This window comes from Maylandia zebra, linkage group LG11 (assembly GCF_041146795.1).
Source record: "Maylandia zebra isolate NMK-2024a linkage group LG11, Mzebra_GT3a, whole genome shotgun sequence".
NCBI lineage: Eukaryota > Metazoa > Chordata > Actinopteri > Cichliformes > Cichlidae > Maylandia > Maylandia zebra.
In genome coordinates, this window is record NC_135177.1 from 27,430,489 (window position 1) to 27,446,264 (window position 15,776).

General features: G+C 40.7%; 1 protein-coding gene across 5 annotated transcripts in view; it reads right to left on the reverse strand.

The window, feature by feature from the left end:
- Window positions 1–208: 208 nt before the first annotated feature.
- Window positions 209–15,776, reverse strand: part of map7d1a (MAP7 domain containing 1a) — a 40,658-nt gene continuing 25,090 nt past the window's right edge. For 2 of the 5 annotated variants that reach the window (XM_012919115.5, XM_004550995.6), the window contains 13 exons: window positions 13,223–13,327; window positions 12,044–12,166; window positions 11,778–11,923; window positions 11,543–11,673; window positions 9,927–10,165; window positions 9,135–9,411; window positions 8,308–8,488; window positions 7,358–7,462; window positions 5,179–5,229; window positions 5,023–5,083; window positions 3,310–3,391; window positions 2,695–2,930; window positions 209–1,144 (listed from right to left, as the gene is read on the reverse strand). In XM_012919115.5, coding sequence (XP_012774569.2) covers window positions 1,134–1,144; window positions 2,695–2,930; window positions 3,310–3,391; window positions 5,023–5,083; window positions 5,179–5,229; window positions 7,358–7,462; window positions 8,308–8,488; window positions 9,135–9,411; window positions 9,927–10,165; window positions 11,543–11,673; window positions 11,778–11,923; window positions 12,044–12,166; window positions 13,223–13,327 — 1,748 coding nt within the window. In that variant the 3' untranslated portion in view covers window positions 209–1,133. The remainder of the gene's footprint in view (window positions 1,145–2,694; window positions 2,931–3,309; window positions 3,392–5,022; window positions 5,084–5,178; window positions 5,230–7,357; window positions 7,463–8,307; window positions 8,489–9,134; window positions 9,412–9,926; window positions 10,166–11,542; window positions 11,674–11,777; window positions 11,924–12,043; window positions 12,167–13,222; window positions 13,328–15,776) is intronic. The other 3 variants (XM_012919117.5, XM_012919116.4, XM_076890131.1) reach the window with 2 other exon arrangements.

Sequence of the window (15,776 nt, forward strand, 5' to 3'; positions counted from 1 at the left end):
TTTGCTTAGCATGTGCTCTCTTTTTACTTTCAGTAACAGTGGGCCACTGTTGAGCGTCTGAAGTAAACAAAGCAAATGAAAGTAGAAAACTATTCAACTGATAACAAATGAACTATTTCTTAAGTGTACTAATCTGAATCAGGCTAAGAATAATCTCACAATGCATCAAATCCTTAAACGGTTGGGACATAAGGACGATTAGAACAGAGACTGGACCACTTGTCTTTAATAAGACTTGAGATATTCCCACTGGCCTTACATCGCACATCAAAATATATCTATAGCATATACACGCGCCAGAATTTCAAATGAGAAAAAAAAAAGTCATGCTTGCACATGTGGGGGAGGGAAACGGCTTCAATTGTTAAATAGTGGAGGAGATCTCCGTTTACAGACATTTGACCTTTGATGACTTACAGTTTCTTAATTGTAAAGGTTGCAGATTTATTATTACATCCAGTTATGCATACAATCAATCATAGCTGAGGTTTAGACATGAACCAACAGTATGTTTACACAAAGTAACAAGCCATTCTTTGTGACGTTTAATTTCAGATCTTCTGATTTCTCAGTCTACCTTTTTCAAAAACCGGTACAGGTAGTTTTGTACAAACCAGGATGTACAGTATCTGGGTTTTATTCATATCTACTCATGATAGAGTAGCATGAAATGACTCCCTTTCAAACAGCTTTAATCCACTGATCCAACCTTCCTTTTCCCGATACGTAAAGTTCATTTACATTATACACAAAGTTGTACCCAGTCTTAATTTTTTTCTTTTAGTTAAATAACTAAAGAGCAAAGAAAACAGTTCTTTTTCCGTATACTGTAATCATTACTCAGCTGTACTATAATGTACAAAGGATGATACTGTTGAGTAGCAAGGTGCATGGAATCGGTGCTGCAAAGAGTTTGATGAACGATAGCAACGGTGCCGTATGCGGCAACACCTTTCATCCTGTTCTGTCAGTTGTTTTGTCGTCATCTTCTTCTGTGACCCACTTTATCTTCGGAGGGAAGTATGCTTGCTTTTTTTTGATTGGCACAGGTCACAGGGCTCGCAATGCGAGCTTTGGCAGGACTAGGAAAGGTCAGTGGCCTAAGGCAACAAGCACTTCAGCGCTGGAATATGTCACAGGACCTCTGTGAATGAGGCAGAGAGAAAAGTGTTAAAGGCCAGATGGAGCAGCAGTCATACAAGCTTAATGAACATGCTAACAGACAAATTAAACTATATATTCAACCTTGTTGAAGTGCGTAATGGCAAGGTCTGCAAACCTCCAACCTGGTGACAATGATAAATGCAAAAGGATGCAAAACATGTTGCAATTGGAAGGCCCATAAACCTTTATTGTCGTCTTTACATGCAGCAAACAGAAAGCTCGCATGACTCAAAGAAATGAGATGGGAATGTTACTGTTAACAGCGGCTACCATATAAAAACTCGATCTGACTGACAATGCCACATGTGGGACCGATGAGGGCCATATCCTCAACAAGTATGAACATTCAAATAAACCCTGGAAGCATGCCTCAAAATAAACCGGTCTCCTGAGAAACTGCTGTGTAAAATTAAATCAGTCTGACATACTAAAAGTCATCTCACATATCCAGATTTACAAGAGTGCATATAAGAAGTGAGAATGTTCCCTTTTTAATTACACACTTACCAGAAGTATGCAGTAGTTAAAAAAAAGGTAGTGAAATATTCATTAAAGTAGGGGCAAACAGAGGTAATCGTTCTTTTTGGTCTACATAGTATTTCTGATCGCTGGCTTGCTTTCAGGATAACAGGTGAAAGTTAGGATCTAGCAGCAACGGGGAGGACAGGGTGCTGCTGACGTTGCTGCTGGGAAGAGGATGAATGAGGAATCATATGAAGCTTAATTACTCCAGAGTCCAGTTTCTAACCCCTGGCAGTGAAGCACTTGTGGATAGGGTCTCATCACCTCTGTCATTCTTGGAATTCCTCACTGGGTCCCGGTCCAAGTCAGTGAGACACTTTGAATAAAAGCTGTCAACAGTATAAAGATACCCTCCTTCTCAGCACCCTTCCCAACACTATTTCTTTTATATCCCGTCTCCACCCCCTTGTGAGTGTAGGTATTCTCTCCATGCCACACCTTCCTCTCCTCAGGGGGGACTCGCTTTCACCGGGGTGATGACTTGCACCTTATATTAAGTACACATTCAGGTTCTCTTGCTCCGTGCCAAGGACAATAACCCCATTTATGGTACCTTGTACAGCAGTTTTCAAATTGGGTGATGGGAACTAGGTCGATGCAGATGAATCATGCCTGAATCTGCATAATTTTCATTGGAGATATATTTAGATTTAGTTTTTACCTCTGTCAATAAAACCTCATCTTTTATTTTACAATCCTGAACTCTAGCCTGAACGAGGACTTAAAAAGTTAACTAGAAGGAGAGAAGTGGACTCTCATTACAAAGCACAGCCAGACCTTTTCAGCATGGGTCAGCCAGTTGTGGAAAACACTCCATCAATATCTCATTTCAACAGTGGTGGAACGATTGCTATTGTAGCTTTTTCCCCTGCATCATTTCATCTATTCTATTTATATTTTCATGAATCATTTCAGATTGTGTTAAGTAAATTGTCTTTTCCATGTTTGTGTTACAAATGTTTGCGCTGTTGTCACTTGTGTATATTAAAGCAGTTTGTAATTCTGTACCCGCAGCATGCTGAGGCTTCATTGGGCCTGCCTTTTTCATGAATGACTCCTCGCTTTCAAAAGAAAGGATGGGCTCTGTGGGCATGCTGGTCTCAGACTTGTCCAAGGCTCCGTTAGTGGAGTTGCCGTGATTTGTGAGATGGATGATGTCTTCCAAGTGGACAGTGTCTTCTTTTGTCGAAAGACCGTTTTCAAGCTTCGTAGCCTGGACCCCATTAACTGCTTGGATTGAGAGGCTGTTGGAGAGGAAGACATAAATCATGGTATGGTTCTAGTCAGGATGGGTCCGAATGACTCATAAAACAAATGAGTCATCCCACCACAATAGGAGGATTCTTTTTTTTTTTTTAAATGGTCCCAAGAAGCATGATCAAATGCAAAGAGTAAATATTTTTAAATACCAAATCATTCTCCCACTGTTATAACTGTTTACTGTTGGCCAGAATCATGGGGCTTCTTGTGTTTTCTCTTGAGGTTTACAGCAACGTGAACCTCCTGCTGATTCGATTCGTTGTCAACTCCCAGCTTGGTCTCCTGGCACAAGTTTTGTGCTGTTCATGGTGGTCTTGCATCAATGTGCACACAAAGAAGAAACGAAAGAAGCTTTAGTTTTACCTTTCCTTGACATCGGCCTGTCCGTTTTCTGTTTTGTTGTTGGGAATGCCGACCTCAGGCGTTGGCTGGTAGTCAGCAGATGCTAGAGAGAACAAAGCAATACAGTCATTAAGTGTGACCACAGAGATAAAACATCCCACCCCACACCGTGTGTTAACCCTGAGATGTGTCAGGCTAACCTCAACACACACACGTGTTCATCCTCTTTTTACTCTCTTAAGGAGAATCAGCACTTTTGGTGCTTTTCAACTGTTGGTGATAGTACCCACATTTTTTCTGCGTCGCAGTAACAGGAGACTAGTGTATCTGTTAGTAGTTATTTTTTATCGTCTTATTAGCTCCTATTACTGAGCTGGTACTTTCCTGGTATAGGAGGATATTTGATTAACGTAGGTGTACTGCATTTGATTAAACACATGCATGCTGCAGCTGCAACCACCATTAAAATAAATAAACATTAGCACTGTCAAACTAACTGTTAGAACCAAACACAGAAAAAAGAACTAACATTGAAGACCAGGCTTTATCTAGCCTACATGACTCTCTACAGAATAATATATTTGCAAGCAATCCTGATCTTGCTGCTAAATATCCAAAACACTGTAAAGCAACATAGAGAAAATGATCAGGCTGGACCATAATGCTAAGTAAATAAAAGACATTTTTATTTTCTTTTGACATTGCACACCAGCTGCTAACTTCAGAGTCTTAATAGCTGTGGAGAAACACCTCCCGAGTGGGTACTCAACCCCCAAATCTGCATCCTTTTCAAAACGTTCACAATAAAATGCCAAACTCTAGTCATCATTTTCAAATGGTCATTTAAACATTTGGGTTCGAACATTGAGGTGCAGACGTCCAGTTTTCTGACCTCATGTATATCATAAAACGAAGACATTCACACTCACACATGACGAACTAAAAGGCATTTCTGCCAGGTCTCAATCCACTTAATGGCTCGCTAGTGTCTCCTTGCAATGTGAAATTTGTGAAATTTGACACAAACTGCATTTCCATCTTACTCATTTATAACGTGTGATGTTAAAATTTCGCTAGTAAGGATATTGTTAAGTAGGGAGAGAGTAGTTTATGTCTGAAAACTTTGCAGCAACACATGTATCACTGTTTTATTCAAAGTCTCTCTAATGAATGTAGACTGCTGCAGGCTGTTGCCATAAGCTGACTCTTCCACTCAATTCTCCTCAGTCCGAGGGATTGGACAACAAACTAAGGCCACATGGGTCCTATTCTGCAAAGAGCAACTCCAGCTGTACAGGATATGAGGGGAAATGTATAATAGGCCTTTTAAAAGTGCATCCCTCTCTGAATCTTACTCACAGGGGAACTGATAACAAGCATATGACATATCTGTGCTTTGTTTTGTGCAAGCTATGGAAGAGGTAAAAGAGGTAGACTGATATTTATCTGTACATCAGTGGAAAGTATTTTATAGACGCCAGTAGAATCTACCAAAATTGAGTTCTTTTGAGTTTAATCGAAGCAGTAAAAGTCTAAGAGTATTCTGAATACCAGCTGGCCAGAAGACGTCCACTTTGTTTTAAATCCCTTCCTAGATAACACATTAATGGGAGATGAGTTAAGACAATTATCCTTTGTAATTCAAGCAGATTAAAGGCTAGTAGTGGGTAATGATTTCACTCAGGGATGTTTTGTAAAAGGCTGAGGGGAAGTCCAGACTGATGCTTGGCTTACCTTTGCTACTCTCTGCCTGTTTGTCATTGACATGTTCGACTGGGGAGGACTTTGTCTCTTTCTGTGAAAGTGGGAGAGAATTTCAGTCACTTTTACAGCAAAACTAAGTTTTATTTTTTCAATTTGTAAAAGAAGTTTTGGTTTTTTTAAATGTACCTTGTCACTTCCATCTGTCTTCCGTGTCCTCTTCATGATCTCCTCCAGTCGCTACAAAAGGAAGACAAAATGAATAAATAAAGGAATAAAACAGATAATACCCCACAAGGAACCAGATGCTAATAAGCAGACGTACATTTTCTGTGCACTGGTGGACAACAACGCAATGATACTGGCACTTGTGTTATATCATATTACCAGTAAAACATAGGCTTCATGCAACATCTATAAAAAATATTTGGTTTGACTTGATGAAAATTTGGCTACGCTTATTCGGCTGGACTAGACCACACACCTTGCCGAATTGTTTAGATAGAAGCTAAGGGTTCAACTTTCCCTTTTCATTAGTTCTTTAAAGCAGTCAGGTTATTATGCTCAAAATAAACTGAAGCACATCGGGTGGTGGGTTAGACTAATGAGGGTAAAAACGCTGTTGGTGTACTGAGCTGAAACAATAGTGAATACTGAACAACAGGAAACACAGAAAGGGTAAGCGTGTGCTACACTGTGATATAGAGAACGCTGCATGGGTAATTTGTATGCACAGTGGTTTGAACAACATGAAAATTTTATTTGAGGACACAGCTAGCCTGGGACAGCTAGATCATAGCTGCAGCTGCCACTCATAAAAGTGAGACATTTTTAAGATCCAAGATCATATATGGAGCGCTCACACGCTCACAGCTTTGGTATCTAGTTTGGCATCAAAATGTCTGTTTCAGGAGTAAAGAGTTGTTGTGCTGCTCGAGGTACCTATAAACACCTGTGCTGAGGTAATAAGACTGAGTCACTTAGGTTTGGTAGAGGACTGTAAAAGGAGTTTTGTGTAGTGCGACTGCAGTGCAAGTCTTTGGGGCAGAGGACATGCTGTTCTTGTGGGCTAATTCCTGCCAACAGCAAAACTTCAGCTGGCGGAGCTAGGCCTGACACGCCTAGATAACAGCCTTTCACACATGGAGAGAAGATGAGGAGAGGGAAAGAAAGGCTTAGATAGCCTGCAGAGGCACGATCTTATGTGTGTGATATACTTGAATATATGTTCACCAAAGGCCCAGGTATCAGTACACATGAGAAAGGATCCACACACAGATGACTGACACAGCTAGCTCGCTGTTATTAGTTTTTTATATAGCTTAATGCTCATTCACATTGTAAGCCCTATTAAATCATGGCATGCAGACAGCCGATCCAGGATAAGCCAAAAAACATCATTCATCTTGTTTCAGGGATTCAACTTTCTGCGTTTGTCATGTAAAAAGGGCCGACCTCAGGATGAATGTATCTTGGAATATACCACCACCGGGGGAGGAGAGCTTTTGTAAACCGACTACAAAATTGATTTTGGCATTACTCTGTATCGTGCAAGAGAACATTTTCCTCTTTTAAATCAGCCACTGTTTGGAGATGCTGTATTTCGAAAGGAAAAGTTCAACTCCAAATCGAATGTACTTGCATGTAATGCTACTGATGCATTCAGATTGTTATGTCTTGTCATCAATATAAAGGAAAACGATGGCACATGCCTTGAGGTTTTCAAAGTGCCAACAAATGCGTTTTAAAAACTCAGTAGCAATGTCTCCTTCCAGAAATAATGACTTTTAAACATTGTTGTGAGCAATTTCAACTTCTTTTCATCGTCTGCATTTGGAAGGAAACCAAACATGCAGCACAGCTGAGTATGGACACCGTTAATGTTTTCATCTGGTCTTGCTGCCACTAGCATGAGACTGTTATCATAGGCACATGGACACTTTCTTCTGCAGAATGATATCTCAGTGGAGCTACGTGAAACTACTCACAAGTTGATTTATTTATTTATTAGCCACTTTGTCATGATTGCTGTAAAGAGACAATCACTTCTGAGTTTCTCACATGTATTGCATATATTGAGCACCAAGCACGAGTGTTATTTAGTTCAGTTATATTCAAAAGAAGACAGACATTTTTACAATCTACTACACAATCCAGCTCCCACCAAAAATAGATAAACGGCACTACAGGACAGTTAGACAAAAAAACAACTTTGGACTTTAAAAAAAAAAAATAATTCCAAAAAAATCCAAGCTGGGATATTTTTGCATTTATGATCCTTTACAACCCATAAATATCCATTTCCTTTTTGGAATTCAGTTACTTGGCTGAAAGAAACAACATTGGCAGGACAGATGTATAGCCCTACCTTTTTCCTCTCCAGCCTCTCCTGCTCCTCCTTCTGGAAGTGTTTCTCCCTCTCCAGGCGCTGCTTCTCCGCCTCCTCCCGAGCTCTAGCCTCAGCCTCCTCTTTCTGAAACACACACAAGCAAAAATCCAACCACAACTTTAATGGCAGCAGAAGAGGGAAAAAACATCAGCCAAAATAACATGCCTTTTACGTAACAAGGGTGTGGTTGCTCCCTGCAATTATTGTCTACGACCACAAAAGGGATATTTTTCTGTACCTTTGAGCCAAAAGGATCTATTTTCAACATTTACAGCTTCATGGGGGCGATTCAAAGTGAAAGACAACACTTAAGTCTTTGCATAATTCTACTGAAACGTGTTTGACCACAAATGCCACTTCTATGACAAACCACAAGGGGGAGACAAAGCGCCCTGATCTGATAGCAACGTACATACTGCAGTGACACAATTAATCACGACCCCAGAATAATCGATCACTCTGATGAATGGCCACATTCTGTTTTCTGCTTATCAAGCTTCATTGTCATCTGGTTCTCAACAACCACTTCCGCAAACACAAGAAGAATCAATACTGTTCGGGCGGATTATCTGGCAGACTGAAAGGTTAAAGGGGCCACATTCAGTGTCGCTCCATGTTCACCAGATCAGATTAATATTTACCTTTAAAAGACAACAACATCCCAAAATAGGTGACTGGGTTTGTAGGATGAACATGATATCAGACAAGGTCAATGTGAGCAGCACCTGAAAGGGTCTCATTGTTTTCCGTGTACGTTTTGGCATGGTGGGAAGAGTGGAATGATGTGGCAATACAGTGAGTTATCAGCTAGTTATGACTGTTGTCCTGTTTTATGCTCGTCTAACTAACCAGACCTGATGAGTGACTACAAGACTCCTTTAAATATACTTGATACTCTTCTGGAAACCAGGGGCAGGTTGACAGCATACCTGTTTCTGCAGCCGTAAATTCTCCTCCTGCTCAGCTTTGGCCCTTTCCTGAGCCTCCTTCTCCTCTTGCAGCCTCTTTGCTTCATCCCTCTTCCTCTGCTCCTCAGCCATGGCCCGTGCCTCCTCCTCCCTGCGTTGTCTCTCCTCTGCTTCCCTCGCTAAGCGTTCCTCTCTCAGGATCCTGAAGTGTTTGAATACAAGGTTGAGATAAGATTTTTTTTTTAGTTAACCATAAAGTCTCTTGAGATTAAAATCTCTTTTTCAAAGACATTTTATCTACAAAGTCGTCTGCCAAATGCTCCGAATGTCATAAAAAATTTAAATTGATTTACTCGTAGTGTAAGCAGTGTGAACGAGAAAGGAAACAATTGGAATTAAGAGTGCCGAAAAAAGATCAAATCAGTTTCCAGGGAGTAAATAGTTACTTGCTGTGGTCAAAATCAAAAATGGTTACACATCTGGAGATAATGCAGAGTCATTCATCTTGAATATGCTTGGATAGTCCATCCAGCCCTTCATGATTTGCCTTACATGTAACCATTTACACAGAATTTGCCCAGAAAATAGCTAAATGTCCAGAGTGGGTTTATTCTGCTGCATAAACAACTACTACTCTATATCTACAGCTTCTTCCTCACAATGATATGCAAAATGTTGTTTTTGCCCAAGTATTTTTTAATATTTATTCCCACTTATAACCTTTTGTACAGGTTTTGGCATAGCTGACAAGAAAAGGAGAATATTACATAGTTCAAAAACTTCCCACAGCTTACAGGAGTTGCATAGTCACCGTTTTGTCTTTGCATGCATTTTAAAAACCAGCTGACCTCTCTTTCTCTTCCTGTTCGCGGCGTTCCTGCTCTTCCCTCTCCCTCTGCTCTCGGGCCTGTCGGCGTTTCTCTGCCAGAATACGAGCCGCCTCTTCTGGGTCATTCGTGCCTGCCATGGGCTTAGCGGATGGAGAGGGTGCAGGTGACACTGCACGCATAGAGGGAGAGGAATTGGCTGGCTCGGGCAAGGAGGAAATGGCGCTGGCTGTGACTGGTGTGCCTGATGCATTGGCAGTAGCTGAGGATACAACAATGGCAGGAGCCACAGGGGAACCTAAAAGAAATAACAGTATTGTAAGCGGAGAGTCACAGAAATGTATTTGCTTTCATAAAGAGATGCCTGTTAATTATTATTAAACTGTAAACAACCACAGCCATTCACCCTACAAATGCAGTAATTATATATTTAAGACTGATTAGCACAGCCTCTTAGCTTTGTGCGAGAGAAGACCCCGACCACGATCTCTGTGTGGCTCATTCAGTGTGCGCCCTTTATTTCCATGACTAATTATGCTTGACGGTAATCTTTGACCACTGTTTCAATTTCACTGCATGTGTTTTTCTGTTCAGTCACAGGCAGAGGGAATCTCTTTGGGAAGACAATAAAAATAGAGAGAAGCTGTTCATAATTGAACTATGTCACCAGTCTGCCACAGGGCTAACACAGAGAGACAGAGTCTACCATCCAAACTCACTTTGGACAATTCATTTCACTAACTGCTTGAATTGATTTGAAATTAATTATAGTCCTGTCTGAAGGACATGATTATCACTCCTTTTTGTACTCACTCTTTTTTTCTTCTGGGGTGGCTGGCCTATGGGGCTGTCTCACTCTCTCAAGAGGGGCAGGTGAAGAGGTCCGGTGGTCTATCCTGGCAGGGGTCCTGGCTCTTTTGGGCCGGGCCTTCGGGGTTGACGGGCTTCCGCGTGCTGACGGAGGCTTGGGGGAGGCAGCAGGGCTGGGAGAGGCAGTTCTGCCCTTGGGTGTGGCAGGGGACGCTGGCCGTTGTCTTGATAAAGGACTAGGACTGGAAAAAAGTAAAAACAAAAGCTGAAGGATGGAAAATTGTGTCAACAGTTCTCAGCGTTGTTCTCTTGTACCACATTATTTATTTAGACCTGGCCTGAAATGCTTAAAATGGCACATGTCCTTAAGAAACTCTGACATCGGCACAGGATCTCAGCAGTCAAAGCACTCAAACATTGCATCATGCCTTATAGTGCATTATCAGTTAGCATCCCAGCAATGCAGCACTTGGAGGAACAACATCCATTATGCTGAAGATTTTTTCCCCCCTTGAGCCTCTGGCGCTGACTGCTCTGCCAAGCTCTTTGCTGCCTTTTTGTTGAGTCAAAAGAAATTGATTTTTTTTTTCTTCTTTTCTATCCCTTCTGCCATGGATGTCATTTATTCTGGGACCAGGGGATTAGAAGGTAAATTCTTGGGTATTCACTCAATGCATATGCTCAAGCAATGCATGAAATGTGAAGTCTTTGCAGCACAGACCCAAACCAACCCAGTCATTGACCAGAAACAGGCTGCAGGTCAGGTGCATCCAAGGCTAATCTGGTTTACAATGCAGTTTTTGTTTCTGCGTATTTAAAAGAGTAAAAAGGGTGCGTTATTATAACTTAGATTTCTTAACTGGTTCTAAGGTTATGGAATAATGTAAACTTTAAACTGAGATGGTAGCTTTGACATTTTGACTTTACATGGGGGTTGGAGCTTTTTGCTAGGTTTCCCAGAGGCCAGACATTTATTGAAAATGTTTAGCATTGAACTCAGGTTTCTGTGATTTATTTTTGTGTATATGTGCCAAATGTGGATGCTTCCACGCATGCACTACATGGTCCAGGGCCTGGATTAACTGGTTAGCAACATCTGAACTTTAGTAGTATATATGGTGAATATTTTAATCCACCGATAAAATAAATAAGAATAAGAATATATGAAATTGGCCACCAAATATGCTTAACTCGAGACTGTTGCTGATATGCTGACTATCCAAGAAAACTCTACTGTAAATAAGTTGCATGCTAGCATGCTATCCCCTCACTGATTTCTATATAGGTATGCTATACAGTCTGTTGAGTCTTTATTGTTAGCTTCATTTTGTCTTTCGTTTTTGTAATTTCACTGGATTATTCTTCATCATAAGTTATTGATAGCACCAGTTAGATGATTAGATGATTTACTAACAGAAGATTGATCTGTGAGCTGATATCTGACTAAAATGTGAAAAGCTTAAATTTCTCTGTTCGACTCAAAACTTGTTGATATTCTTTTGACATTTTGTAACTAAATGGAATAAAAATGTTGCACTGCAGCCATAAAATATATATAACTCACAGTACTGATAGTGGTGAAATATTCAAGCCAATATTAAATCTGTTAAGTGTTTTACCTTGGATCAGGTCTATGTCTCATACTAGGTAGAGACTGTCTCTTCTTCAGCACTTTTTCTTTAGTGATGGCACTTTTTTCCATTTCATTCTCCCTTTCTTTGTCTTTCTTTTCCTTCTTGTTTTTATCCATCTGTATAAAGATGGAAAATATCAACATGCAAAGCAAAAAGAAGCAGATTTGAAACGGCATATAGATTATATAATAATGTCATATAGGTAATTATGCAGACTTACAGGTGTGGAGCTCCGCCTGCGTTGACGCTGGGTGATATCTGGTGAGCTGGACGTCACCCTCCAGCGGTCAGAGCAGCGGTGGTGCGGCTGATGGCCACACAGGGTCAACGGACTTGCTGAGGCTGAACGAGGGCAGAGAGGAGAGTCTAAAGAACAGAGCAACAAATAATTAAGCCTTGCCAACATTTATATACTAATAGTATTCACTAAATTCACACTGACGGCAACAACTCATTTGAGGCTTTTAAAAAAAGAAGAAAACTTACGACCGTCTTTTCCATTTGTGAGGACACTAGCAGCACTGCGGCTCCGGGCGAGGAAAGAAAGAGTTGGTGTCATCAGCCGGTCGACTATGCTGCTCTCCCACGGACTCAACGCAAGGCTGCGCGCTGCAAGAAGGAAAAATAAAATAATTCAATTATCTCCAAAGATACATGATAATGGGATGCCGTGAACCAGAGGAAGCTTTGTTATATCTCAGCTCACATTCGTGGTTAAACGGGAAATGTTACTCCTCACCCAACACCAAATGTAAAGTGTAGAAGTGTAGTGTAGAACTGCATCTGCAATCCAGAAGAACCATACAATAAACCAATAAAACACCAGTACCACTTAAAGAAGAAAAATAGGCCAGTATATGTGTCCACTGTAACCTTGACCTGCATGGGTATGACCGAGGAGAAGAGGGGTTATTGGTAATTCTTTTGTAGACAGCCTTGTGCACAAACGGAGAAGAAGCAGAATCCTGCGTCTCATTTGGGTGGAAGATGTAGAATGAGTAAGGTTTGGGAGTTTTAACTGTGACGGGAAAAAAGACAAGTGAGGAAGTTACCCGTCGATTTTTTTTCTACCAGTACAGAGGAACAGTACCTGCTCCGAGGAGAATACATTAAGAAAATGCTGACTCACTGACTAACTTTCTTCTCTGACTGTGTAGAAGTATGCAGTGGCCTTGTTAACTGTAGAGCTATAAAAAGCTATACTCATCTTAAGCTTGGAGACACAAACTCGATTTAAAGAAATCAACAAAAACCAATTAAATCAATAAAAACATTTAAGACAAAAAGACGGCTGTGATTCAGTACGTTATGGTGACAAATGGACACAAAAGGACTGGGCACATCAGGAATGAAAAGGCCATCACCACACAATTAACCAACCAAAGGACAGTAAAACGCCACTAGGAATACTCCCATATCAAAATATGAGCATGCAGAGCATGTCAAACAAAACCACAACCCAAAGTTTGGAATGAAAAAAAAAAAACTTGTGATTTTTGGAAGATGGAAATGGGTCAAATATCAACCATCAAGCAAGAAGAGGATTGAAATCAAAGGGGAAGAAGTAACTGAAAAAAGACAATGATGGACGGGTTCGGTAGTGCTGGCAGTGTCAGAATGATGGACATTTAAAACAGGAGCGGGGCATTCCAGATGTAGCCTTACTTCTGTTGGGCGAGTTCCAGAGCGTGGCGGAGGACTTGGAGAGTCGCTTGTTTATAACAGAGTCCACGTGTTTGGGCAGGTTGACCGTTGAAACAGAGCATCTGCCTAAGAAGCCAAGAGAGCGCCACACAGATGTTCACACAGGTCACATGGTTTGAGAAGAAGATGTGGAGCTTGTGTGACGTCATGGGCTATGCTGAGGTGATGCCTTTACAAATTTATACCCACTCACTGTAAAGGCAACGACACCAAGTGTAATCCAACCCAATCCAAGGCTATTCTTGTGTGCTGACCGCACAATACCATCCATTGATTACAAACATCCACACAGGAAGAGATCTGTTCACCTCTGCAAGCCTTCAAGTGTACAGACAGACCACCCGTGGCACAAAACATGCATTTAAAGAATGATATTTCTTTGTGGATACTCCTAACAAAGTGTCACATAACCAAACTCTAACTGTACTGTAGCACAGTATTATTACTCTTACAATCAGATATTGTTTCTGCGAGCTCAATGAAGTGGAAGTGAAAGAAATATTATTTTTGTTTTGCTTCTTCTTGTTTCTTTTCCAAATAACTCTGTACCACTTCCTCTGCACAGTTTCTATCAGCACAATTTTGTTGGTGAGCAAGTAACTCCAGTAAAACTACCACCAGTGATGTTTGTGGATTCTTCAACGTAACCTGGACATGACTTCAATTTAAAAAGTTATGTTAATTTTTAGGTGTTAAGAACACATACACTAAATTTGATACAACTTATAAGCACTCAGCCTCAATTTATATAATCTAGTGCAAACAACTCTCATAGCTACATTAACTAACTAAGGAAATATCTGCATTTATCTACTATTGCAAGTCAAATATAGAAGGAACCTTTAAAAGCCGCCTCTTCAGGCCACTAAAACAAACCCAGTGAAAAGAATGGCACATTAAATACAACCCTGACAAGGAAACATGTGATGGGAAGTGGCTACAGGGAAATGTAAACTAATTTCAAAGCTGCTGACGTAAACTGGCGCTTCAAAAGAGCAACCATCCATGTGCAATACTTGTATCTGTCCCAATTTCATATCCCTTAAACACAGTCCAATCGATGGATAACCTTCTCTTTCTCCAAATGACTTGGACAATTTAGTGGTCATGGAGGTGCAGCATTAAAGTCGGCTGAGCATGACTGTGGGTTTAAACACACAAATCCAGCACATGATGCAGTATGCTCTTTGATTGAGGCTAAGATGTATACATCTGAGCATTTCCAAAGGACAAAAACAAACATCTAGAGCTCTTAAATGTTCCACTGGCGCCTATTTACACTTGTTTACTCCCATCATCTGACCGACAGCAGGCTGGTGAGTGAGGGAGGAAAAGGAGATTGGTTTGAGTGTCCATAATTCCCCTGGCATATGGCTGAAGCGATTACATGGCATAAAATGGAACATGGGACACTTCATGTTCACAGGAGCTCACGGTACAGAAGCATTCATCAAAGCGTACCACCAAGGCTCTGATCTAATTGGCTGTTGGACTGTCAAGACACTTATTAGCCCCAAATTAAGCAACTGCATACAACAAATTGAATCTTGTTGCTAGTCAGCGGTGCCGTGCTACTTACTGCAACACACATACACTTTGTGCAATCAATACAGTCTGGTCACGATCAGTGGCTAAGAGCCGTGTAACAGTGTGTTCAAGAGACAAAACAGTGTGTACTGACAGAAATGCGTTCAAGGAGGAAAAGCGTGACTGATGTAGTAAAGACATATCCAGTTTAAAATATAACAGAGTACTGCTGGCATCATCTGCCTGTCATAACACTGCAAATGTCTAAGCTATTGATTACTGCTGGGAATAAGAAGCAGGCAATAAAATTTGTTTTGGTGTATCATCTGAACAAGGTGATAATGCACCAATTTCATACTGCAGCACATCTAAATGCTTTGGCGGTGTTACCGATATGGTTTCATACTATCAAATATTTGTTTGGTGTTAAATCCATCAAACAAATATTGATGTCTGCTCCATCAAGAGAATGTATGCCAATGTAAAATTGACCACCACGCGAATTGGAAAACTATAACAGCTGTAATATTTTACAGGCCAAATGACCAACTTTAGCAGAAAAAAAGAGAAAGCGAAGGAGAATTTGATGTGCAATTATTTTAAACTGCATCATTAAAGCAGGTCTGTTATCTGTTTCTTTATTTTGTCATCTACATAATGTTGGCCAAAGTTTGAAATGGGATCAGCCAACAGCCCAGACTTCAGGCTGCTTTAAACTCTTAATTTCATACAGCTTTTCTGCTACTCTTTGCTATGAATGATGTCATTGACCACAGATATCTTTAATAAGGCCATCTCAGACACACGGTTCTGAGTGTGAGCGTAGATGACAAACACAGCTGCTTTTCCCATCTTCTGTCTATAAGAGGCAGCCAATCAGAACAAAGCTGACTAAAAAGGAAGAGAAAAAGACTTCAAATAGTTTGTTTCAAACAGCAAATGAAACAAACAAAGGTTAATAGGGACCATTTTGAACAATGATCATGCA